Source organism: Chiroxiphia lanceolata, chromosome 2 (assembly GCF_009829145.1).
Source record: "Chiroxiphia lanceolata isolate bChiLan1 chromosome 2, bChiLan1.pri, whole genome shotgun sequence".
NCBI classification, from domain to species: Eukaryota; Metazoa; Chordata; class Aves; order Passeriformes; family Pipridae; genus Chiroxiphia; species Chiroxiphia lanceolata.
Window position 1 is genome coordinate 25,219,655 of NC_045638.1, and position 26,308 is coordinate 25,245,962.

The window sequence follows — 26,308 nt, forward strand, 5'->3', positions numbered from 1 at the left end:
TTCTACACTGTAAATTTAGTAGTAAATTAGAAGGAAGATAGTATTGCAATATGACATCTTTCATCAGGCTGATCGTAAAAGAACTGGAAATTAAAGTTCAAGCTGCAAAACATGAACATTCAGTACAAATTTAAAAGTCTGATCAAGATCTTAAGTCCACTGGTACTTAATTGCAAAGTATATTTATTGAATTCAGTGACAACCCCAACAGCGTATTCTTCCACGTGCATCACTGGAGAATCAATAATGTATATATAACATGGCAGATATTTTCTGGGAAGATTTCCTGCAGGCTTCCTAATTTCTGACCTTTGCTCCTCTCTGCAAATAACTTATGCAAAATGGCTGGGCTGGCCACATGAATTGTGCGAAACCTCTTCCAGTCAGCTGAAGTTGCAGGAAGAGCAAAGCAGGGACTGACATTGTGTGTCCTGACATTGGAAGCTTTGTAATTGAACTAAACAGTTACAGAAGTTTTGTATAAGAACAAAGAAAAAACTTCGTTGTCTTCAAGATATTCCATCCGCCCACTTTTTCCTTTTCTTTTTGTGCACTCCCTTGGAGGTGCTGGCCATAGCACTCCACACACACTTCAGTGAACCTCTTAACACTGCTCTGTAAATCCAGTGGTGGGTGACATGGGGTAATCGTGCCGTGCTCTGTATTCAGGAAGAGGTCCAGTTCACCCCAGCAAAATGGGAGGCCTTCTGCTGGAGAGCACTATTGGCCAGAGCACATTCCTCCAATGTTTTATCATTTAAGGAAAGGGAGCAGTAGAGGAAGTACTTTATGAGTTGTCTAAAATATGACAGGGATAGTATGTTTCTCTAAGATTGCCCTTTTGGGGGCTTTTTTTTTTTGACCTGAAAATCTAATCCGGGAACAATTTCACAGCTTTGGAGAATTTTCTAGGATTTCTGATCCTCCAGGAGCACAGGCAGAGCAGTACCACGTGTGGCATGTCTCACACAGGGGTATTCAGGACTCTAATAATTGAATCATGCTTTATTTGACTGAACCTTTCAAACTGACTGTCTTTGCTTAAATCTCCTCAGTGACCTTTGCCAAAGAGAGAACGTTCTTAGGTCACTTGCTAATGAAAAGGGGACATACTTGTTCAACAATAGATCTAACATGAAAGCAGAGTAAAAGCTGACAAGTCTGAGTTAACGAAGGTTAACGAAGTTAATTCAGTTAACAAGCCAAGGTATTAATTGTCTGAAGAATTACAAAAACATTGTCATGATATTAAGTACTTCCCCGGCTCTGACTCTAGCCTCATGCTAAACTGGTCCCATAAAGATCAATTTGCTTGTATTTATTGCAAATAATATTAAATAGCCCCTATTCCTGAACAAACAAATAATCAGATAATTACCAGGAAAACATGGGGAAGGGCCACTGGTGCCCAACCCTCTTCCTTGATTTCCATTCCTTGTTTACTTTTTCCTCCACACCAGATAGGAAAGTGGGACTGGAAGTGGGAGAGTGGTATCTGGTGTAGGAGTGAGAGAGGTAACCATGTCCCATGGAATATCACTGTTGAAGTGTACAGCTCTGCATGTTCCCTGCAGAAAGCCAGGCACGGATTTGACAATTCTCAACATAACCAGAATTTTATCAGAAATTGCAGCGAGAAGTTTTACATGCCTTCTGCCTCCAGACAACTGCCCACGGAAGAGGTGTAGATGGGTACTAAAAAGATGGTTTGTGTGAGTGGTTTCCAGAATTTATTTGATTTCTTTTGTCTTTCATGTACTCCAAAAATGAAGTGGCATTTCCAGCGTACAGAATCCATGTATTCCTTGCTTTGCAGAAGCAACTGAAACATTTGTTTTCAGAACCTCTCAAAATTAATATGCAACTGCAAACAACTCAAATCTGTATAACTGGCTTTGAATCATTTGTCTGTGTTCTTTACATATGTATGAGATATGTTTCCATCCTTTTTTAACCTTTTTAAAGATTCCTTTCTAGATTTGAGTGTATGAAGAAGAACAAACTACCTTAAGCATTTAATGAAGTTTTAAGGTTTTATAGTAAAATGTGAATATTTTATATTTGTATTTGCATAAGAATTGATACTGCTCTACAAAAATACCCAAAAAACAATAAAGAACACAGACTCCATTTCTTTAAATAATGAAATGTCTATTATTTCCCTTAAAAGGCAATTTTATAGGGTATGCTCATATGTATTCTCCTAATATATTCTCTATATGCTCTTCCTATGTACTTCAATTTTGAGCCACAGTAGGTAAGAAAATTTCAGAAAATGTGACATCAGAAAGAAATTTTTTTTGCCAATCTTGGAACTCACACTGATAAATACAGGTTAAGATTTAATTCATTATTCTAGTGCTTCTAATCAGCATTTTTACTTATGGGTCAGGCAACTCAGAAAATATGTCTGCTATGAATCTCTTTAGACAAGGATCTGCACCTCCATAGAATGACTTCTAGAGATTCACAGTTTTTTTAAAAAAAACTGAAAACTGCTGCTGTGGAGATAGATGCATCTGTAATAGCTGGCTGTGGCTGGCATAAGGAAATGAGCAGCTACTCGTTCAGATGCATATGCCTCCTGCCAACATGTTATATTATGTTTTAGATGTATTCATATAATCTTTGTTCCTTCTCAGTTTATTAACCTGAAAACACATGGGCCTCCCAGCACCTAATAATCCACATGAGCAGGCTTGGTTTAGAAGTAGGGATGATGTATAAAGCTGGGCTTGGTTGTAAGCAGAGGGAATTCTCTTTCACACTGACAGCTCAAACACTTAAATTTATGGTGTCCTTTGGCAGTACTCCTAAACCATCAATCTTGTCAAATTAATCATAACAGTATAGCAAAAGACCCATACTGTACAAGATCCGTCCTGGTGTCTTGTCCCAGAGAACTCCATGTAATTCAGCCTTCATACTGGCACATTCCTAGTCTTCTTCCAAGGAAAAAACTTGCACTGAGTTCTGTATTTTGTTTGGCTGTTTTTTCATCTTCTCAATATGGGTTCATCTGATATCATATAATAAGATTTAGAATATGAAATTTTACTCCAAGTGCTGTGTTAATTTTCTATGAAAACAGTGTGGAAAATTTATTAGTTTTTAAAACTACACAAAAGTTTTGTTTCAGTCGTAGTGTTTAGTTTATGGTATATGGAATGAAGACAGCTGTAGCATAGATAAATGTTAATTATGGATAATTGTTGACTATGAAGTTTTGAAAGTGTATCACAAATGGGCCTATCCTTCATTATGAGAATAAAATAATTTTTTCCTAATATCAGTAAGACATTGGTCAGTATCTTTGCTACAACTTCCTAATACAAGGAAATTAGGATATCTTCAGGTTCATTTCTTCAAGTCCCCACACCTTTCTTCCCACCTCAATGAAATTAAATGAAGTTGAACTCTTAGCCTTCTTGGAGAGGGACTGTGTTCATCTTCTAGCTCTTTCTTTGCAGGCATGGACAAGGCTGTAAAAAAGACTGTAAAATTTTATGCTAAAAAAAGGTATTATTTTTTTTATCAGCTCATTTTTATAAATACAATGTGTTCATTCATGTTTTGCTTTAATTCTTCCTTTGTGAGATACTGATGCTGTTGCAGCTGCTCTATGAAAAAAAATCTAATTGCATTTTAAAAATACTTTCATTAGATTTGACTTAATTTGAATGTCTTGGTAAATTGTGCTTTGCCCTATTTAAAGCATATTTCTCCAGAAAAGATTTTGACAATTTACTATTAATGTCATTAGTGCACTGAGTACTGCAGAGCGTGCAAAACATATGTGCCTTCAGTAATCCAATTCCATTCTGGAATGACATTCAAATATTTCAGTTCACAGATCTCAGACGTACTGCCACAACCTGTTACTTAAACTACTATTGTGTCATTTCAAAATTATTTTTCCCCTTTTGAGCCTTGTGATGCCTGCAGTCAACAGGGATTATTTTTAAGCAATGTTTGAAGTAGCCTGAAGAGCAGAACCAGCACTGGAAGGGGAAATGACAAGGGAGCCCTGTGTGCAACTCCTCAACCTGTGTGGATGGGTGCATGTCTCATCGTTTTCAGGCTCCACTGCTGAATAGAAATATCATCCCTAAAGAGGCAGAAATTCCTGCCTTTAAATATCAGACTCCACATAATAAATGCGGTCACTAAGCAGATTTCACAGTTAAGCATATTTTACTTGGTCGGAGTGAAATTGGTTATATTTTTGGAGAATAGCCATGAATATTCAAGTAGTGAACGTTGATTTGAGTGTTAATATCCATATGTCAATTTTGTGACCACATCACAATGTGGTCACTGCTGCTGGAGTTTCTCTGTACTGTGTTTCCAGATAACATTCATCAAAGAGCCTGGCCTACTGGAATGGAAAGAGATTCTGTGTTTATTTTCCCTTTGAGAGATTGACTCCATTGTACCAGTGATAACTAATGCAGCTTCATGCATCACAACTGTTCCTATATAAATGCTGTGTTATTATTTTTATCAGGGCCAGCCAGGACTCCTTGGATCACAGGGGTTCACTGGACCACCAGGATTGATGGGGATCCCAGGAGTGCAAGGTCCCAAAGGTCACAAAGGTGAAAGAGGATATCCAGGAATAACTGGACCCAAAGGAGAAGCGGTAACTTTTGAACATCAAATATTTTAGCTAATAAGCAAAACACCGCACAGAACTTCATTTTAATTGTGCTTTTTCACTCCAGGGACAAAGAGGAGTCACTGGATTCCCCGGGGCAGATGGCATTCCTGTAAGTAGCAGGTTACTTCATCGTTAGGAAATCACCAACTGCAAATATTGCAGGCTAGCTTAAAGCCTTTGTACTTTAATTAAAATGTCTGGGTTAAATTCTACATCAGCCATGTACACACTTTTCAGTTAAGGGCATTTACTGAAGTGAGTAGAACCCACGAATATACAAGAGAGTATAATCTGTGCTTCCTCTCATTCCCTCAGATAATTAAAGGTCTATTTGCTTTGTCCTATAGAGAAATCCCCTTGTAAAAGGGACAAGAAAGTATAGAAATTTCCTGTGCCTCTGGAGGTTACCCAGCTAAGTATGTTCTTTTGTCGAAAAGACCTGTGACATAAATACTTCACATCTTTTAAGCTTGTGAATAAAGGACACAAGTGGGTCATTCCTTAGTTATTTCAGATTTGCAAAGCATGTAGAAACACCAATGATTTTAAGAATACTAACCATTGTTAATTTGCTCTATAGCTTATATGACTAGTCTTAAAAAACTTACTGAGCCCTAAACAGTGTCAAACTTTGAACAAATTGACCAGGTCCATGAAACTGAAAGAGGAAAACTGGGTAAAGTTCACAGCACAGTATTTTCCCAGCTTACACTTCTTTACATCTTGTGTCATAAAATAACAAAGAAATCTGAGTCACTGGAATCCCTGGACAGAGTTCCCAGGCTTGGGTTTCCTTTATAGTGCTCCCTGACACCAGGGCCCCGCTTTGCAGCCCACGCATCCACATCCATTCTGTTTTCACCGTCTTTTGTTTCCAGAAGAGCTCCCTATCAAGTTTCAGGGATTTCTCTTTCACAATCTTCCTCATCTTCCTCTTTCTCACTCTTAAAGGAAAAGAAGAAGAACCATCTCTCCCATTTATTTTAATACTTCTGAGCCAAGGGTCTTGTTCATCTCACTGCGTCTTGCTGAGTTTTTTCTAAGCACTGTAACATCCTGTGGAGAGTAAATCACTCCCCTGTAGAGCCCCATTTTGCTATAGCTGGATTGCTTTTCTCACCTGAGCGAGTTTTCTTTTTCAGCCCCGTCTTCCTGACAGGGAAGGGATAAATACCTTGTGAGGGATCTGACCTTCAGACAGTACTTGAACCAGCATTTTCATTGTGTCCTCTCCTCAAGCTCCCTTGCCCTTCTCACTTCTTTACATTCTCCAGCCAGTTTTCTCAGGCCAAGACTTAACACTGACCATGGGAAGGCAGGTAGATAGGCACATGAACCAACTCTAAAGGCACGGTGCTAGGATGGGAGGCTGGGGGTCTAGAAAAAATGGTGGCAAGGCAGAATCTCTTCTGGGTTTAGGAGCAACACGATGGAGCTAGGTGAAGACATAGACAGATTTCTGGGGTTTTTTTCCAAACAACAGAGCAGATCAAAGAGAAAACTCTTGCTATAGGTAAAGGAGAAGGGAGAAATATTTTATTTTAGTTTCTGGTTTTTTTGGCTGAGCCCCCGGAAAGAAGGCTGCTCAAGGGAAAATTTGCTTCTCGTTGGCCTCAGTGCAAACCAGAAACAACAGCAATTAAGGTGAATGTAGGTACAGCAATGGAAATCCAGTTTGAAACAGCAGTAACTTTTCAGAAGCAGTTCTGCAGTGCCTCTGGCTCCCTACCTTTGAGCCCTGCTGTTTGCTTCCGTACTCACAGCCTCATCATGACACTCAAACTACCTCCAACAGCATCTCTGGCTTTTTTCCTGGCTTGGAAGCTGTTCGAAGTCAGTGAGGAACCTTTCTTCCCACTCTTCCAGTGTGAAGCACTGAAATGCTTAACAATCCTAGTTTTTGGTGGCTCCCTGTGCAGCAGCCTCATCTGGCTTAGTTCTCTGCTTAACAGAGCCTGCATTGAGCATAGCTTTCTTACCCTCTCTGAGAGGGCCTTCACTACTCATTTTTTCATGCTGTCTGGGGCATCTGGTTCAAGCTGCATCTATATTAAAAAAAGGCACTGTCTGTTTCTGTCTTTGAAAATCCTAGTTTCCCATGGATCCAAGCCTTGGGCTTAATGTGAGAATGTCTAAATACTGTGTGACTACAGGAAAAGGAAAACTAGAAACAGATGGATAGATAAACACTTTTTTTTTTTTCCTCAACAGGGTCATCCAGGGCAGCCAGGACCAAGGGGGAAACCAGGTCATGATGGCTGTAATGGGACAGCAGGTGACCCTGGTGACTCAGGAACTCCCGGACACTCTGGTTTCCCTGGTACCATTGTAAGTAGCTGTCAGTAAGCTGTCTTGGCTGAAGCCAAGAACATTGCTGAAATGAGTTTCATTCACATATGTGTTAGAAGCAAATGGGACATCTCTTAATGGAGCTCCCTTTTGGCCTAGCAGAGCATTAGTGCTGATTTACCATGGACACACAGCACTGTGCTTAGTCATTAAATTGCAGTCAGGGCCAAAAGGTCTGCTCAAAGCTATACCTGTCACATAGGTCTTGCAGAAAGATTACTTTAGGAAGTAAAGCTTGTACAGCTTTAATCAACAGCAGTAAAATAATATTCAACTCACAATTCCTGATGAAAGTAACCTTTTCTTCCCTGCCCCATGGCGAAGGTATTGACTTTCCGTGGTGAGATACTTAGGATCATGCTGAGGTGAGCAGTGGGGCTTCTGCATTTACCAGGGCAGGTGTCAGCCCTGAGAAGCTGCAGCCTCAGCTCTAGCTAAGGAGGTGCTACCCTATAATAGCACTCCCAGGTAATGGGGTGTTCCTCCCACAAAATCAGAAATTCTTTTATGTACTGTGAGGCTTTGCACTTCTTTTCTAAACCATAAATTTCAAAAGCTAGGCATAGTCTCTACCTCTAAACAGTTATATGTTTATGTATACTTACGAAAGCGCCAACAAATATTTTTCATTACTCTTGGCTGTTTATGTGTTAACATATATGATATGAAAGCTTACATTTGTTTTCTTTTGATTACCTCCAGGGAGTCCAAGGGCCAAAGGGCCAGAAGGGGGAGCCGTATATAATAGCACCAGAGATCATAAGTCGACACAGGGTATGTCTGTAACTCCTGTGAGTTACTCACACTCAGTACAGTTTTTCAAGCAACTGATGGAGAGTGAATTTTTCTTATACTCTGATGGGCACATCCCAAGAGGCCCCGTTTGATTCTGTACAGGTTTTGGAAGGCAGCTTCTGCTTTCTCTGGTTGCAGCAGTCTATCTGATATCCAAGGGAAAAAAATCTCCAGTCAGTTATTTGCAAGGAATTCCAGCCTACAAGTGGATTTCAAGGGCACTATAGATGATGTAGTTCAAGTATTACCCTCTTTATTCAATGACTATCTTGTATAATGCATGGCAAAATCCTTCCTTTGCCATACTTTTGTCCACTGGATGATTACCATTAACATCCTTTCTGAAAAATTTTCATGCAGGAATTTGGGTGACTTAGGGTAAAATATGCTTCAATGTTTTATTTAGTTATTTAGGAAACCCCAAGTATTCCTATGGGTGCTTTTATTGTGTCTAATCCTTAAAACTTGTTTTGTAATCCCTTGTAGCTTTTTCTCTTATATAAAGTCTTGTATAATTTGAAGGTATCAGAAAGAGATAAGGATTATATATGCTGATAGAGTACAAATTGAAACCTATTCAAAAGCTACAGCTGAGCTGTAGTCAGCACAGAAGTGATCTGCTGACATAGTTTATGTGTATTTTGTGCCAGCAGTGAGTGCCAAAGTAGGGTTTTCTGTTGACATATTTGTAAGTTGGCTGTATTTTAATGGAACCTGCTTTTCCTTTTAGAAACTCTTCAAATTTGCACTTGTTAGTAAATAGCAAAGATTAAGAAATGATTAAGTAATGTTTAAGAAATGCTCAAGTATGTTGGGGCCAAGGATGCATACTGGCACCTGTGTTCATTTCAGAAAGTACTTGGTTCCAAATTATTCTGTTAACTAAACTCAAATTAACTAGATAGTTAGGATGCTACTCAAAATGATTGAAGGTGTTTGGACTGAATACCACATTATTTATGGGTGTTGGAAGGTCTTTGCGCTAGAACATTTTTGGATCCGGTTTCCAAAAACATTTCAGCATGTTCTGCAGTTAAAATATGTGGTCACTGAAAACAGTATGTTCTAAATGCTTTTAGTGACTCAGAAGAGAATAAAAATGATTCAGTAATTCCCATGCAACTCATGAAAAATGAGCTTGTACATTTCAGTTAAGGTTATGGCCCTAATTAAGCCACTGGTTAGACAGGATTTCTCAAGGAAGGTTTCAGTGTGGTCTGTTGTATATTTCAGCCTTGTAGTTTGGATCCCTAACTTTACCAGCCAACTTTGTACTCTCCTGCTGTATTGCATGCAACTACACTAAGTGTAGAAAGTACAAAATCTGTGTGGCCCACATTCAGTTATCTCAACATCTGTATGGAATACATCAGTATGTAAGGGTTTGTGTAGCATTGTATGCTATAATTAGTGTTTTCAGTGAGAAAAAAATTAATGAGTGAGAAAAGGATTCTATTCAATTTTTTATATAGTATTTATTGTATTTATATAGTATTATAGTATTTATATAGTATTTGTAGTATTTATTGTATTTCTTACTTTGTTGTTTTTTGGTTTTTTATAGGGGGATCCTGGGGATCCAGGGTTCAATGGTTTTCCAGTAAGTAGTGTTACAGTGAATGTGATAAAGTGTCAATGGTAACTGATATCAGAACAAAATTAGTTGATGGTTGGTGTTTTTTTTATTTAAAGGGACCTCCAGGTACACTGGGTATTCAAGGACCTGTTGGTCCAAGAGGAGAGCGAGGAAGACCAGTAAGTAAAGATGTATAGTTCCTTTTGCCTGTGTTGTCAAAGGCTTTTGATTGACATTGTATTTCTTCAACCTCCTTGGAAGACCACTGTTTGTAAAGATTGTTTAATGCTGCCCAGTCCACACCTCCCGACACTGAGTTATCAAAAATATCAGAACTTTGGTATGTTATCTTTTCTGCTCATAAAGGATATGTATATTAGCTCTCTACACTTTCCAGAAGACATTGAATAGTATTTAGAATGCTATTTTATTTTTAAACTATTTTTCAGTAATTTTTTTTTCCAAAATCAACATTTAGTTGATTTTGGAAAATAGTTCTTTGGGAAGACTGTGTTCTTTTCAGATACCATTTTCTACATTTCTTATTTCCGTGGTTAATAGTTTTATGGGTGAGAAACAGATGTTCAAATTCAATATATTTCATTTTCTTGAAGCTTCTTTTATTTTCCTGTAAGACAACATTATAGCATTTGTTTTGTCAAAATTCACTTTGGACAAAAACTTTGGATCTGCTTTATACCACTGATTTTAGGGAGGAAAAATTAATTCAGGTCTTCTTACACGCAGCCTCCATAGCTGTTTCCAGGGATATCCCCCTCAAAAAAAAAAAATTTAGGACTAAATCAACAGCATGATAAGCCTTTCCAAAGTTACTTTCCTGAAGTAGCTTGTTTTATCACCTGGAGTAAACTGCACCTTGCCTTTCTCCTCTGGTCCTCCTGATGGGAAATCTCTTCAGTCCTTTATTCACTCTTCCTTTAGAGCAAACCCACAAAGTTCATGAGCTTCACACAGGAGCTCATCCTGCAATGACTTAAATTTCCTGTGCTCTTTCTTGGATCTTAGGAGTTCTATGAACCATATATTTTCTGAGCCCCATGACTACATCCGTCTGGTTACTGTATTGGCAGCATCTCTTTTGAATAAAACACATCCAGCTATATTTGCTGCCTCTAAAGCTGTGGCCCTCCTTGTGAAAGTGGCCTGGGAGCATTTGAGAGGTCTGAGTTTGCATTATTCCTCATCTCTATGTCCTGGGTACTGCACGAAGGCAGGTTTGGCTCCCCCAGGTCTCTTCAAACTCTCCAGGCAGAGCGATACCCTGTGCAGTTTATCTGCCCAATAGGTTAGGCAATGGCTCACAAACTACTTGACTAACCAAAACTGATTCAAAAGCAGTTTTTTTCAAAACAAGTCTGGTGTTCATGCACACAAAGGTACATAGCAAGGCAGAGATGCTGAACAAATTCAGGTCTCACCTGAATGTAACTATTTTTTCCTTGCAGGTTGGGCTTGATTTTGCATAATGCAGTTAACAACCCTTTCAGGGCTCAGTAGATGGATAATTCCATCTGCAACCTTCCCTCTGTCATTTGTTCACCATCTTCTCTGAACAGCTCATGGTTCTTATTCACCCCACCTTTCCTACTCTTGATGGAGTTTTTAATGTGTAGAGCCTTTTGGAGCCTGTTAACTAGCATAGCTGACCAAAGCAAGGCGAGTCTCTCCAATTAACAGCTTTCCAACTGCTTGTAAGCCTCTAGCACATTTATTTCCTGTTTCAGTTTAGTTTCCACCATCTTCCTTTGATTTCATTCTGTACAATCCCAAATAAGTAATCTGGGATGCATATGGTAGTTCAACCCCCTTTACGGACTGATGCCATACCAAGACACCAGTCTGGTGAAGCACTTAAAGATGTGCTTAACTTTACTGACCTTAAAATGTTACTAAGTCAGGATCCGAAAGCATAAGTTCTTACTACTTGATATAAAACCAGGTTTTTGTTAGATCTAAGCTGGTGAAATGTTATTCTGTTCAGAAAGGTTACAATGTGACTTAGGAGAGTATTTTTCAGAACAGTAACTACAGCTAATATAGTGAGGATATAACCCATGGAATGCCGAGGAATACACTGCCTACTAAATATGTACTTACGTTTCAGGCAGAAAATAACTAACCTCCTGCAGGCATTGATTAGAAAGCAACAAGTAACTTGCTCTCCCCTATTGTGTTTCCCCAGGGACGACCAGGGCCCCCAGGACCACCAGGACCACAAGTAAGTCTTTCTGTCAAAGTAGTTAATGTTGATTTTGTGTTGCTGAGATTATCCAAGACCCACTTGAAGGTGGTAAAATAAAGAACCACAGGCTGCACCAAAGACTGTGTGGCACAAGACCTTCTGTTTTGTCTGCATACCATGAGAAGTTAATCTTACACTGGGATCACCTACCCTGAAAAGATTAAACCAGTTCTAGGGCCAGATTTAATTTGCTACTGTAGTCACAGTAGCTTCCCACAAACAGAGAATCCTTGCAGTCTTTACAATATTCAATTATATCTCTGTGGAAAAAATACTGGAGGTCTTGTTCCAGCCCACTTAGGTTTTTTTATTTAGCATTCAATGCTATTAAAAATCTTGCAAAAGAACTTTTTACAATGTTCCTCCATGGATGACTCAAAGTCTGTTGTAAGAAGAGTTATCTTTCTGAAAGTTTAGGTCTATAAAAATACTTCTAAATCTATAAAAATATTTTGAGATAAACCTAGACGATTATTTGATTGCGGTTCTTCAGTGGTGTCCTACTGACTTGTAAGCCTGAAAAGATCTTTAACCATGTTTAAATTTGAATTTTAGGTTCCAAAACTGAGTTGTACAGTTGTTAAATTTTGACCTGTTGTTTTTGCAGGGTAACAGGGGCCTTGGCTTCTATGGAGAAAAAGGTGAACAGGTAAAGGGAAACTAATGAATTAATATCACTACTAAAGGACAGGTTGATGTTACCTGCTATTTATAAAGGAACCTATTTTAGATTTGCAATTGCATTATGTAATTATAAGAGAAAAAACGAGGTATAGCCTTGATAGTATTTATAGCTTTGATAGTAATTATCCATAAGGAATGTCATAGCTGAATCAACTTCTATATGTCTAGATCTATCTGTACCGTCATTTACTCCGACACAGAGGTAACACTTCTGAAATTTATAAGGCCAGGCCACTTTTTAGAAAGTGATAATCTTTACTATTATTCTGGAAACATGCAGAGTAAGAGCAAGGATTGCTATATGTTAACCCAGCACCAGATAAATTTATCTTGCCATCAATTTATTTGTTAGGCTGTATAAGGTTTAGAACCATACTCCTAGCAGGGAGAAATCTGTATTGCTCCTTTTTTTGCAGTTTAATGACCCTGTGCTGATCAACAGCTTGATAAGGTATTATAACCATTAGTCAATGTGCCTTCATGCTTTTCCTGCAGGGCCCCCCAGGTCCTCCAGGTCCACCTGGGCTTCCTACAAGAGAACTGATGGGTGTCCCCTCTGACAAACACAAGGTAACTAGAGGGTATTTTGATGAAATAAACAAGAAACTAAGAGCACTGCAGTACCAAAGCTAAAATATTGTACAAATGTGTTTTTACATATAGAACTGTGAAGACTTTAGTATATCAAAAGAGAAATCTGCTACTTTTCCACAACTTGGATCATAAAGTATTTATTGAAACTATGGTGGCTAAAGTAATTCAGAAAGTACTTCTCAAGTCTAGAGGTGCCTTAGGCAAACTTGTTTTTGTTTATCCAGCTACTAGCCATCACTCACATCTGATTTTACAAGGAGAAATACCTCCTGAGAAATCATTACTGTGTTTGTTTTTATAACTTACCTATGTGGTGCAGATGTTTGTATACTCAGAATTAATGCTTGTTCATATGCATTGGAGAAACCCTCAACAGGAAGATGAGTTTATTCTCATTTGTTGCTTCTTGCTGTGAGAAGAGATACTCATACCCCATATGTGTATATTCTGTATCAGACACCAACCTCCAAACCAGTAATTTTTCATCCCGAATTTGAAGTCAGAAAGTTTATATGGCTCATGTAATTTCTTCAGTAAGATCAGTAAATTGGAATGATACTGAGAGATCTAAAAATGCTTTTAACACTCTGCAGTCTGCATTAAGTTACATACATGTTGGGATAAGTAGCACGTGAGCTACTTACCTGGAGAGCTGTTATATTCAATGGAGATGTAATCAGTGTAGTGAATAGACTTTAGGCTATGATTTGTTTCATCCTAATGAAGCTCTTGATCAAATAATTCATAGATAATCAGTAGGTAAAAATGGGAGAATGCATTTTTTCACAGGCAGTACTTAGGCACTCACCACCCAGACACCTCACGAATATGCCTGGAAACAGCCAGGTATTCACACTCCTAGACACCTTTCCAGAAAAATTATCAAATGTTTTTTTAACAAGCAACTTCAAAAACTTGTTATGAAAACATGTATTTCATATGGCTAGTATCTGAATAAAGAACAGCACAAAAGTAGTGTTTTTTCTCTCAATAAATATTTGGCATTTTGTGTTGTATAAAAGTTACTAAAATGTAAACAGGAATGCCCAACATATCTGAATATTTTTTTCTTTATTGTTAGGGTGAAAGAGGAGACCCTGGACCAAAAGGGGAAGCTGGAATTCCAGTAAGTCAAGTGGAGAAGAATGAAGATAAATAAAAATATTGGAGTTAATACTGGTGCACTCTTCATTGAAGTGATGCAATACAGATATGGAGCAATATCGATATGTTAAAAGCAGAGACACCAGTTTTAATGCTTTAGAAAAACTGAACCACTTGATGTGTAATAACTCCACAGCACAATCAGTTGTTCTCTTACTGGTGTACCAAAATAAGATTTCCCTCACACACCTTCAATTTAGTTTTAAATATTAATAAATCATTTTACTTACTCTTCTGATCTACGTTTTAAAGTTTCACTAGATTTCAGTAATTAAGAATACATGGAATATTTTTTAATCATTTTTAGTCTCCTCTCCAATACCTACAGAATTTTGGTCCCTTGAGTCTTTAGATCTGTTGAGTAAGTGGGCGGTAATCTCATATGTTGCAGTATTGTGCAGAGCTGTCAACCGGGCTTGACTGAACATGGTTTAGTTATAACTCACAGGGAACCTCTAGACTGACTAAATAGCTTTGCCATTGAGTGATTCCTTTTGACTTCCCAGAACGGTTTAAAATACAGTCTTTACCAATAAGGGATGCCTCAGTGAGCATTTTGCATAGCTTTGTTTTCTCAGATGGTCTGGTCAGCAGCTCCATGAGGTTATGGGAGAACCTCATGTGAGCCCTGATGCCCTCTGTGTGCAATTGCTAGCCAGTTCTTCAGCTGCTTGTCGTATTTTACACGTGTAGGGTTTTTTTTACTCATTAGGAAAACTGGAGATTATATGCTGATGTAGCAAAAGGTGATATGTGTTTCCCCCTTTTTTTTTTGTTTTTTGGACAGTTGAGTGGATAGCAGTATGCCTATGTTTGCCCAATAGTTCTCTGAAGCTACAGTTTAGGCATAAGCTAAGTTGCTTAATTGGTTGTATAGCTGCATAATTACTTTGGCTCTTCTTCAGAATTGCAGCTACAGAAGAAATAAAGGAGATGATAGGTGGGAAACACTGTCCTTTCCCTAATGGCCTACTCCTGCTATTGTAACATGTTACATTTAATTTTAAGGACAACAGTTCTTTCACATGCAGCTATTATTAGATCCTCCGTGTGTTACAGTGATGCTTTCTTCCTGTTTAGGTTCCATTAAATAGCATTGCCATTTTTTTGCACTTAATAAAGAAATATGTTGAACTGACTTGCAGTGTTTCCTAGGGTGTACTTCTCTATGCTCCTGAAAAAGGTGAAGAAGGAGTAATAGGCTTCCCAGGACAAAGGGTGAGTCACTTATTAAAATTCACCCAGCTGAATGTGCAAATCCAAGCTGACAGTTTGCCTTCTGAACAAAACATGGTTAACAAATGATAGGAATTATAGCTCTTCACCCCACCAAGTTTGACCAGCTCAGAACTGCCTGGTGCAGGAAAGTGAAAAGACCATTTTGAAATGGTGGTGGGAGGAGGGCCCCACAGGAGTCACAGGAATGCCTGTGCATCTCTTACTTAAAACTGTGCTCACTAGCCACGGCTACTGTCCTTGTCCTCAGCACAGAGTGTATTTCACTGTTTCCATCTGAGCTGTCTTCAGCCATGGTTAGCAAGCATGAGTTTGACTCCACTTACTTGTGACCCTGTGAAGCAAAATCTAATTTAAATCCTACCTTGTAGCATCTATAAATGCTTGTTTTGGGATAGTGTTTCTGAAGTGCTTAAACAGAGTGAGAACAGTATTTAGCATACATTTTACAAAAATTGGTCATCTTTGAAATCTTCATGGTCAATTTACAATGTATTGATTAAGAGAGAAGAAATCAAATACCAGATTAGATTTCAGACCTGTTCTGTTTGCACTGTACAAAAATCCCATTGAAAACATACCTGAACTGTGACTGTTAGTGTTAGAGTTTCAAGGTGTCAGATGTATTTTATCTAAGAAATAATAATGGTTCTTAGCCATGAGGATGTTAGGATGTCACTTTATATTGCTATTTTTTTTTTGCCTTCATAGGGACTGCCTGGCATCAATGGTTTTCCAGGACTCAGTGGAGAAAGAGTAAGTATTTCATATAAGACTGTTGCTTCCAACACATATGTAGACAATCTGTCTGAAAAGTAAACTGTAGAGGACAAATTCTGCCTGTAATTACACTATCTGTAGTCTAACAAATATTGTCTGGATTCATCCATCATTGTAATTTTGGGTCAGTTATTTTTCTCATCAGTGAGAAGAAAAAAGCACACCCTATAATTAAAGTCTGGTTTTGCTAAACCCATGAGAATCTTTTAGGAGCACTAAGGAGGCATGTCATTTTCTTTATTCCCATTACTGTGACTATGATTTCTGTAACTTTCTTCCTATAAGCAGAAGCTTACTTTTTGAATAGCTTTCTGCAGATGTGGTTGAGATAGTTATCTTGGATATCACAAAAGAAGAAGAGATGGAAACTGATAAATATACCAATCAAATCTCTGTCCCCATGGAAACTCACCCAAATATTTGAAATAGCATTCTGTGAGACAGAGAGAAGCTCATACTTTTGTTTGGTCTCAGAAAAAGGCTTCTTTAGTCAGCATTAGAAATTACTTCCATGAGGTAAATAGCTGTGGGATGCATGACTTTTCCATGTTTTGACATCTTTAGTTGTTTAAGGATTTGTCCTGCCATCAAGGCATAACAATAATAACATGAAACACATGAAACATGAAAGTACATGAAATCTGAAAAATAACATAACGTGTGCAGTCCCATGGCAAAACCTGGAGGTGTGGAAGTGAATTTGCTATTAGTAATACATACATGGAGAGGCTGATGCAAAACCCATTAAAGCCCACTGGTTGACCTTAACATAGGTTCGTGCTCCAGTCAGATGTGGTCAGTGGCTACCCCTTATTGAGGATGAATCTTGGCGACCATTTCAGAAAAAAGTGCATTTGTTTAGATGGAGTATCATTGTATAATGTGTATGTGAGAGAGGACACCCTACTCTAGGTGCTATTCACAGCAACCTCCTTGTTGCTGATTTTTGAGTGATTTGATTTTTAAGAAAGAAAGAAGGATGTTTCAGTCCTGCCAGCACACAGATGAAGTTGCAGTTAATTAAGAGGCTGCTGGCTTCACTTTTAGACCACCAGCTCCACCTAGTGTAAAGAGATTTTATACTTGATACTCAAGAGACTACTTTTGGAATGGTGTGATGTACAGTTGCCGTTGGAAAGCTCTCTGAAATGTGTGGGCCAGTTTGTGGCACCTTGCTGAGAGCTCTGGTACTTGTAGTGCTTTGAAACCTTGAAAGTGATTTACAGAGCTCATTATTAACATTCAAGTTCTATGTGTGCACTGTGAAACTTGGGAGATGCTGAATTTTAAAAAAGCTGACTAATAATCTATTTATAAATGTGAATTATACAAAACTACTGACTTCAGCAAAACCGTGTTAATTGATATCAGCTGTTGATCTGGCCACTCTTTTCTATTAACGTCAGTCTCTTTCCAGAGTACTTATGAACATTTTCTGTTCATAAGAGAGCAAAAGTTGTCAAAGAGCTGAATAAAGCACACAGAAGAGATCATCTCATCTATATCAGCATCTCTGAAATCCGCACTCTTCCCTATTCACCCCCATCAGCTGAAATACATTCTCATGTGATAAGATATACCATATTTTACCATATGTGTTTTAATCAATGTGATTTGGAATTCAAACCTTTTAAAAGAATGGAGTGGGCAGGACTTAAATATTATAACATTTACTGGGGTGGGGATGGAAAATTTTCTCTAGGATATGGCATGCCCATAGTGGGAGAGTTCGGTGAAGGTATCTTCAGGCTTGGTCCTGGGTTCTCATTCAGTCAGGGAACCCTTCTTTAGCCAAACAACTCCCAGTCACACTGAAAAGTGCAAAACGGACCTGTGCACTTCAATGCTATTTCACTGCTCACTGTTTACATTCCAGTGAAAATATGTCCACTTGTAATGATTCCGACTTGTTTAGTCTTCTTTCAGCAGGCTGGTGTGTTCTGGCTACCTGGCACATGTGTGTCCGGGTCAGCCGGCACTGAGTGTTCCCTTTCTCCTCCATCCTGCAGCGTCCATGGAACAGCGTGAGTGTAGGTGCTCCTTCCGCCTGCACTGCTGCCAGGGGCAACAGACCCTGCGGCACAGCAGGTACCTCTGGCCTTTGGCAAGAGTTAGGATTGGTCCAAGAGGTGGAACATCAAAACTCAAGAAGTCTTAATAGTGTTACCCAAATTACTATACCCAGGGAGACAATCTGCTGAGCTCTGCTGCCTAATTTTCACACTGACATCAGAGGAAGCCAGCTGCTACAGTCAAAAGTTTTAGTATCTCTCTGATAAAGGAAAAGTCAACCATTTTTATGTGTATTACAGGGTTTTCCAGGATTTGATGGTCCACCTGGTGGCTTTGGTCCTAGGGGAAGCAAGGTACCACTTTATTTTCATTTGCCTGAAGCAATAAACCAGATGTCATTTTGCTTTCTTTTCTACTCTATAATGTAGCAGCAATTTTCTTTGTTGTCATAGTAGGACGGTTATTTGAAATCTCTAAGGTTTCTTAAATGTCACATTACTGCCTTTGAAAGCTTGTTTCTTTATATTTCATGTGCATACCTTTCCATTTTAAAAGAAATTCTCTAGAATATGTGCTTAGGTGTGATACTTCGACTTCTGTTAATAGGGGGAGCCTGGCGAGATGGGTCCTCCAGGACCAGATTCCTATTTTCCTTCCCGCATCCCAAGGAAAGGTTTGTCTTCTTTGCTTAGATTGTGAATCTTAGCTGTGTTTTACTACTTTCTGCGTAGATCAAAAGCATGACATTCTGACAATTCAACTCATAAAACACCCTGTGTTTTGCTGAAGTGTTCCAGAAGCGATAATTGTCTTCTGAGAGAGTGCCTTAATCACCTTTTTGCAGGCAGGTGACTTCTTTGTCTATTCTGCTGAAACTGGATTGCTATACAAAAGGCATCCATGCATTTCTGTATCCACAGAGAAGAAACAAGCAAAAAAGCATGTGACTTTGTTGTCCAGTGAAAGGAAGAATGGGAGAGTCTGTCTTCTGCATCCTGTTTCAGAGACTCTGGAAAAAGTGCAGTAATGACAGCACAGCAGAGACCATTCTTATCATCTAGTATTTAGAAAGAAAGAAAAAAACCCACACATTAAAAAAGCCTTGAGGAATAGAAGAGGATTTTTTTACTTTTTTAAATTGACAAATTTCCTTTGTCATCTTTCACGAAACTTGTTGCACCCAACATCAACTGTTCTGCAGAGCTGGGGTTGCCAGACTAGAAACGCGTAGAAGGTGATAGCAGTTTGCCAAGACTAAAACTATGCAAAGGAAGGTGCCAGCAAACAGCAAGAGTGATCACATGCCATTGACCTGGCCTTTGTCCTCATGCCATTGAGTTTACTAGTCTTGCTGAAAGCCAGAGAGACTAGCAATGAATGTTTCCCTGCCTCCCAGAGAAAGGGAGCAAGAGGCCCAAAACGGTGGTCAAATCACCCTGAATACCCTGCAGGCTTTTAGGAGCAGGAGAGACTGTGTAGAGAGAGGAAGAAGCAGGGAGGGGGCTGGACACACCATATGTCCTCTAGTATCACTGACCTTTAACAAGAGCATGATACTTTCTGCAAGCAATAGCTGGGCCCAGGCAGATGCTTTTGGTATTAGGAAGCAAAGGAAAGCTCACATATCGCACATCTGTTACAATGGCAACTTCTTGTAGGAAAAGGAGGGGCTCTCCTCAGAGAGGTAGTCTTTTGTGCTTCCCTGGACCAATGTAGCTCTAGCTGCATATTAGTAAATGCTGAGAGATTCTGTCCTTCTTCTTGGTCTTGGTAGCTCCACACCACTCCCGTCGTTCCATTTCTAAAGCTACTTTTTAGAAACTGTTGTAAATTCTAATACTCTGAAGCCCTTAAAGTTCCTAATGTTTGGTTTTTAATGAACAGCAGCATCACACTAACATGTTTTGTGGAACCGGGGATGTCTTTCAGGTGCAAGAGGTGATCCAGGCTTCCCAGGTGTTTCTGGAACACCAGGAGACCGAGGAGAGGAGGGAGATCGTGGGTTGCCTGGTCTCCCTGGATTCTCTGATGGTAATATCCCGGCAACACATGTTCCAACACCTTAACATTATAATGAGTTTTAACTGATACAGAGGCAGGATATGGGAAATATATATGCAGACCATGGAATATGCAGTGCAGAGTGGCAGATAATAACTGTGGGGGCAAAAAATGAGAGAGTCATTCCTTCAGCCCAATGGCTCTCTAGCAAAACAACTGAAATAAAGATGATGACAGAGCCTTGCTTCAGTAACTACTGTTGATTTGCTCAAGTGAAAAGTGCAGTTACCTTTTTTGTTCCACGCTAAATAGCTGCATTTTTTCTTGCACATTAGATGCAGTTGTATGAACTTTCTCTTCTATTACATTACAACTCTTTGAGCAGCATTGTTAAGAAATTTTTCTGAACTTCTTCCCTGATTCTTTTTCAGCGGATGGGGATAAGCCAGGCTTACCTGGAGAAATGGGACCAAAAGGTGAAAAAGGTGAAAGAGGATCTCCTGCTTATTATGCGGGCCCACCTGGGCTTCCGGGTAAGGATGGCTCACCAGGACTCCGTGGTCCACCCGGTCCCGCTGGAGCCCCTGGTAAGTGCATGAAGAGAGATGCTGAGAACTCATTTTTGCTTATTTTAAAGATAGCTGTTGTCAAGGCAAAGTGAGATCGTAGATTGACAGAATGAAGCTAAATGAGCAGTGGGGAGGTGTGGTGGGTTGACCTTGGCTGGACGCCAGGTGCCCACCCAACCACTCCATCACTCCCCTTCTTGGGGACAGAGTAAAGTGGAAAAACAACTCGTGGGTTTGGATAAGGCAGTTTATTACAGCAAAAGCAAGGCAGAAGCTTGTCCGCACAAAAACGAAGAATAGCAGGGTTTATTCTCTACTTCCCATGAGCAGCAATGATTGTCCATCTCCGAGAAGCAGGGCTTCGGTACGTGTGACGGTTCCTCAGCAGGCAGCCATTGGAGACAATGAATGCCCCCCTTCCTGCTCTGTGCCTTAGTTTTTATATCTGAGCTGATGTCATATGGTATGGAATATCCCGTTGGCCAGTTTGGGTCAGCTGGCCTACTTGTGTCCCCATCCAGGATCTAGCCCTCAGTTGAGGAAGGAATGTTACAGAGCTGATGCTGTGCTCTGCAGTAGCCAAAACACCAGTGTGTTATCAACACCCTTCTACCTACCACTGCAAAGCACAGCACTGTGAGGGCTACTGTGGGGAAATGAACTCCAGCTCAGCCAGACCAAATAGAGGAGGACACACAGTAAAGTCTTGTATGCTCATCAATGAAGGAAAGGTTTGCATAGGTTTTAGACATTCCTGACAACACTTGAAAGAAGGTCTGTTTTGGGCTGGGGGAGGAATATGAATATCAGGGAGGGTCTGACAGTAAGTGACATTAGGGGAAAAAGAAAGGGGCAGGTGCAGTGCAGCTCAAAGAAATAGGAAGGAAAGAGAACAGTAAATCTACAATAGATTAATTCATATTTTTATTTGATTAAATTTCTAGGTCCTCTCTATGGATTAAAAGGACAGGAGGGAGTGCCAGGCAGATTTGGTACACAAGGTTTCCCTGGGCCAAGGGGACGAAAAGGACCTAAAGGTAGGTTATAACTAATAACACGATAGATGATCTGCTGTTATGCATTATGTAAAGCTCACACTGTATTCAGTCTGAGTTTATTGAACTTTGACATGCATGGGGACTGATGAATTTGATTTGGGGCTAACACAACAAAGAAACAATGTGTTGTCTTCTTGTAAGGAATAGGGAAAAAAAAAAAGTACTTTTCTCAAGTATTTGAGAAACTACTCGAGTATTCTCAAGTCTATATATAAAATGGTTACAGCTGCACATCTATTTGTTGTGACAGAGCATTCTTTCTTCTCTCTCCAATCCTTTCCTTAGGCGAAGAAGGGGATTGCACTGCATGCCTTTTGGGTGAGGAACTCAGAAGGGGCTCTACTGGCCCTCCTGGCCCTCCTGGCTTTCCAGGAACCCCTGGCCAGCCGGGGAGGAAAGGAGAACCTGGTGATCAAGGACCACATGGTCTTCCCGGCTACCCTGGAGCAAAAGTGAGATAGTTGTTTATTTATTGCCTAGTTTTATATGCCCACTAGAAGAAAAGAAGAAAAAAAAAGAGCCCAAACTATTCTCCATGTTAAAACAATGAAAAATACAATTTATTTCTTTTTTTGCCCCTTCAATAGTTCTCAGGTTGCTATCTACAAAATACCAAAAGCCAAAAATTGCTGGTACAGAAGTGAAAATAGGATGCTTTGGGAAGTGAAAATAGGATGCTTTGGGAAAAGCAAAACATCTCCACATAATCCAAAGTCCACTTTCTGTTTGAACAAAGAACCCTTTCAAGCATCTGTAGTACTGAGTGTGAAAAATTAGAAGCAGCCATAAAACATTTTGATAACACCTGTGTGCTAAATTACATTATACTGAATATCGAAACCTTGAAAACAAAAAAAATAGCTATGTAAAGATCATACTATTAATGTAGTGTTACTGCTGAAGGTTTCTGCAGGTATGTAGTCAGTGAAATGATTCAGTGTTATTTTAAGTTCCTGAGATTTCTTTCGGCCTGAAAAAGATCAATGTCCAGAAGAAACATCTTTACAATGGAGTACAGATGTGGCTTCACTGACCATTAAAATTCAGTTTTCAAAGATGGCCCAGGTAAAGCAGGATGCTTATACTCAATTCTGATCTCCCCCTTTAGACTAACAGAAGTGCAAACCTGTATCGTTGAGATGACCTGCAGCTGAGATGCAGGTTCCACACATGCTTTTCACCCAGAATGTCACTAAAAGGCAGAGATGCAAAAGACACACTTTTAAATAACGTATGGCACAGGAATATTTTAAACAAAAAATAAATATATCAGGTACCTCTCTTTCCTTCAGTGTCTGCCCTGGAATTCAGTAAGAGGTGGCTAAGGACAACCTAATGTGCACAGCTTATATTTTAATGAGCATGAGTGTAATTATGCAGAACTAAAGCTAACTGGCATAGAATAGTCAATGGTAAAAGAGTCTGTAACCTCTGGGTCTTGGCACCTACCATGGGTTTGGTCCTGTGGTTGCGAGGCACTTGGCCTGCAGCTGGCAATATGACTTTCAGATGGGCTGTTCAGGAGGAGGTTTCTGGATTATGCCAAGGACTCAGGAATGTCAGAGACTGGTCTTTAGCTTCACCACAGTTTGCCTTTGCAAGAGAAAAAGTCTCCATTGCAGGTTTTCAATGCATGGCTAGGCAAGGTCCTGAGCAACCTGCTCTATCTTCAAGTCCTAGCTTGGACCAGGGACCTCCAGCCCTTCCAAAACCTTCCCACAGGTCTGTGATTTGGGGCAGGTCACTTAATCCCTCTGTGCCCACGTTCCTGTCTCTGGTAAATAAAGATGGTGCTACTTTTCAGCTCCAAAACAGTGTTTGAACCACAGTCCACTGCCAGCTCTGAGACTGTCCTCATTGGTAGTGGTGCACAGGAGGAGCTGTATGTCAGTGTAACCCTGAGTGTTGTTTCCAAAGTGGCAAAGAGTTGCTTACAGCATTTGCTTTGGTGGCTAACGCTGAGTAATTTACCACGTTTTCTCCAGTGCAATTCTGCAGATGCAGTCACCTGCAGGACTCTTGCTCATGGAAACACACAGATGTCCCAGTCCATCCTCATGCAGAAGCTCCCCTACCATGCCATAGAGACCCTGGTCCTAGTTAGAATATATTAATAAAGATTCTGTACAAGAATGGGATTACTGAAGAGGAAATCATTCATGGAAAGTAATGGGAAAGAAGTAAAATTTAAGGAGAATTCTTTTTTTAAGCAGGACACTGGAAATGCAAACCTTGATAATTATTTCTTAAACAGTTCTGGTTTGTTTCGGTTTTTTTAATGCATGTAACACCAGGGATTTTCGGGTCCAGCTGGATTTCCTGGACGGAAAGGAGAAAAGGGAGATTCTTTACATATAACTACTAAAGGTAGAGTAAAAATTTATATCATGTGTATTTTCCTATTATTTATACCTTTAATTAGAGATTGGTCTAACAATGCAAGGCTTTCTTTAGGCACCAAAGGAATCCGAGGAGATCCCGGGCTGCCTGGTATCAGAGGTGGAGATGGTTTCCCAGGCAGAGATGGATTAGATGGTTTACCAGGACAGCCTGGCCTTCCGGTAAGCAGCAAATACAGCTAAATCTTTTCCACCACACCCAGTTACTAATGCATTTAATTCTGAGGGATTACAATCACCAGGCTATCCTTCTCTCACAGATAATGATACACAACTAGGCTGGCTTTGCTAGTTATCAATATTTTAAAAATCAAGTTTTCTCTCAAGAGTTTTTAGAACAATCTTGCACTTTAATTTCCATTGCATTTAAACAACTGGGTAGTACTGTATAACTCATTTAGGCCATCTTGTTATTACTGGTTAATTTGTGGTAATTAGCGATTTATTAGTGACTCCTTCTAGCATTGTCTAAGAGAGATTCTCTGTGACTGAACTTAAACAGCTTGGGTTCAACCGAGTCAAAGAAAAGCAAAATTTGCTGCAATTGTATGGTTTTAAAATGTACATTGTGTCATCATATATATGCTTGATAGCAACTCTAGCCATCTAGAAGTTAGATATTTAGTCTTTGTTCATTTTTTAAGCTCCTTCTGTAGGCAAAAGTTAAATACCTCACAAGAGGAATTCATCTTGCCCGTCATAAATGCTGTTTTTAACCACTGGGATGCTCTTAAATTGTATTTTAAGAGGGGCAAGAGCTGTATTGTGCACTCTGGACCGTAGTGCTTTTTACTACCAGTAAAGATGGTACTTTATATTACTTCTGAGGATGGAATGGTTTTCTCTAATGATGTTCATAAGATATTGATTCAATAGTGTAGAAATGTCACTAGAGGAAGAGACAAAGTCCGCCTTTTTGGGTGCATTTTTTCTCAGAAGTAAATGCCAGAACAGAACATTTCTAGCAATGCTTGTGGTCTCCCTAAACCCACTTACAGCTTTTCAGAAAGGACCATGAGCCTTTCCACAGCACTGATTCATTTTGCCCAAGTGGTGTTCATGGGCCAGCGTTTTTAGGGAAATATTCCTTCAAGGAGTGCTTCTCTCATGCCTTTTCAGCTGTGAGGTCTACATTAAAGTCAGATTGTTTCAAAATACTTTATTTTCAATGTTGATTTAGAGAGCTGGGATGCAACACTTGAGAAATTACTGCCTAGAAGATGCTATTCATGAGATTAGTTCAACTGTTTGAGTTGTGTTTGTTTCTCAGCAAAGTCAGGAGTGACCGCCTCCATTCTCTTCCTGCAGGGTGATGGTATCAGAGGTTTCCCTGGTGATCCTGGTTATCCAGGTGAATTAGGCCCAAAGGGCTTTCCAGGAGAAGCAGGCCTGCCAGGTGAAGGATTTCCTGGTCCAAAAGGGTTCCGGGGTCCTCCGGGTGACCAAGGACAAGATGGAAACCCAGGACCTCCAGGTCTGCCTGGTCTGCCAGGAGAGCCTGGCCAACTAGGTAAGAGACATCTCCCTGTCTTAGATCAGAGCCATAGGACATCCTCGCTGAATTCCATGCAGAATTTGTACAGCACACTGTTGAAAAAGTAGAGTTTGGTGGGGGTTATGTAGGGGAAAAGGGATTACTCATATTGTCCAGAAATCTTAAAGAAGGAGATACTTCAGAAGTCCCAGTAGTTTCATGTCAGGTATTGAAATAGGGTGAATGAATGTGTTAGTGCCAGCAAGCAACAACTTTCAGGTTTCAAGCAGTTGGAGACAATGGAGCAATGTCCTACCACTGGAATACTCACAGGTGGTTTTCTCTGATCTTTTCTGTCCAACATAATCTTTTAATTGGTCAGAGAAAATCATGTATCCTTTCTTCAGGGCTCTTCATAGTATCTCTGCAGCTTTCCGAGTCCCTTCCAAGTATAAGAGTGCCAGGGCTGCATTCAGCAAAGCTCAGACTCAGGGTTTTATTGCTTGACTTCAAGAAGCCTGGAAGAATATGCAAGCTAAAGCAGGCATATGTCAACCCTACACAGTGTGTGGGACACACAGCCTCCTGACTCACATAGGGTTAGGTTTTAGGCCCAGATCTAACCAATATATGAATAGAGAGTTCCAGTATATTAAAGCAAATAATTTGTGTTGTATGGGTGCATATTAGATA

The 26,308-nt window shown here is 39.7% G+C and overlaps 1 protein-coding gene across 3 annotated transcripts in view; it reads left to right on the top strand.

The window, feature by feature from the left end:
* The window catches only part of COL4A2 (collagen type IV alpha 2 chain), a 143,878-nt gene that overhangs the window by 87,625 nt on the left and 29,945 nt on the right, over window positions 1–26,308 (top strand). For all 3 annotated transcript variants that reach the window (XM_032680321.1, XM_032680319.1, XM_032680322.1), the window contains 21 exons: window positions 4,508–4,642; window positions 4,725–4,769; window positions 6,872–6,988; window positions 7,712–7,783; window positions 9,369–9,404; window positions 9,497–9,559; window positions 11,584–11,619; window positions 12,251–12,292; window positions 12,823–12,897; window positions 14,003–14,047; window positions 15,241–15,303; window positions 16,033–16,077; window positions 18,414–18,467; window positions 18,721–18,787; window positions 20,044–20,145; window positions 20,547–20,702; window positions 21,629–21,721; window positions 22,028–22,194; window positions 24,037–24,109; window positions 24,197–24,303; window positions 25,450–25,651. In XM_032680321.1, the coding sequence (XP_032536212.1) occupies window positions 4,508–4,642; window positions 4,725–4,769; window positions 6,872–6,988; window positions 7,712–7,783; window positions 9,369–9,404; window positions 9,497–9,559; window positions 11,584–11,619; window positions 12,251–12,292; window positions 12,823–12,897; window positions 14,003–14,047; window positions 15,241–15,303; window positions 16,033–16,077; window positions 18,414–18,467; window positions 18,721–18,787; window positions 20,044–20,145; window positions 20,547–20,702; window positions 21,629–21,721; window positions 22,028–22,194; window positions 24,037–24,109; window positions 24,197–24,303; window positions 25,450–25,651 (1,795 nt within the window). The remainder of the gene's footprint in view (window positions 1–4,507; window positions 4,643–4,724; window positions 4,770–6,871; window positions 6,989–7,711; window positions 7,784–9,368; window positions 9,405–9,496; window positions 9,560–11,583; window positions 11,620–12,250; window positions 12,293–12,822; window positions 12,898–14,002; window positions 14,048–15,240; window positions 15,304–16,032; window positions 16,078–18,413; window positions 18,468–18,720; window positions 18,788–20,043; window positions 20,146–20,546; window positions 20,703–21,628; window positions 21,722–22,027; window positions 22,195–24,036; window positions 24,110–24,196; window positions 24,304–25,449; window positions 25,652–26,308) is intronic.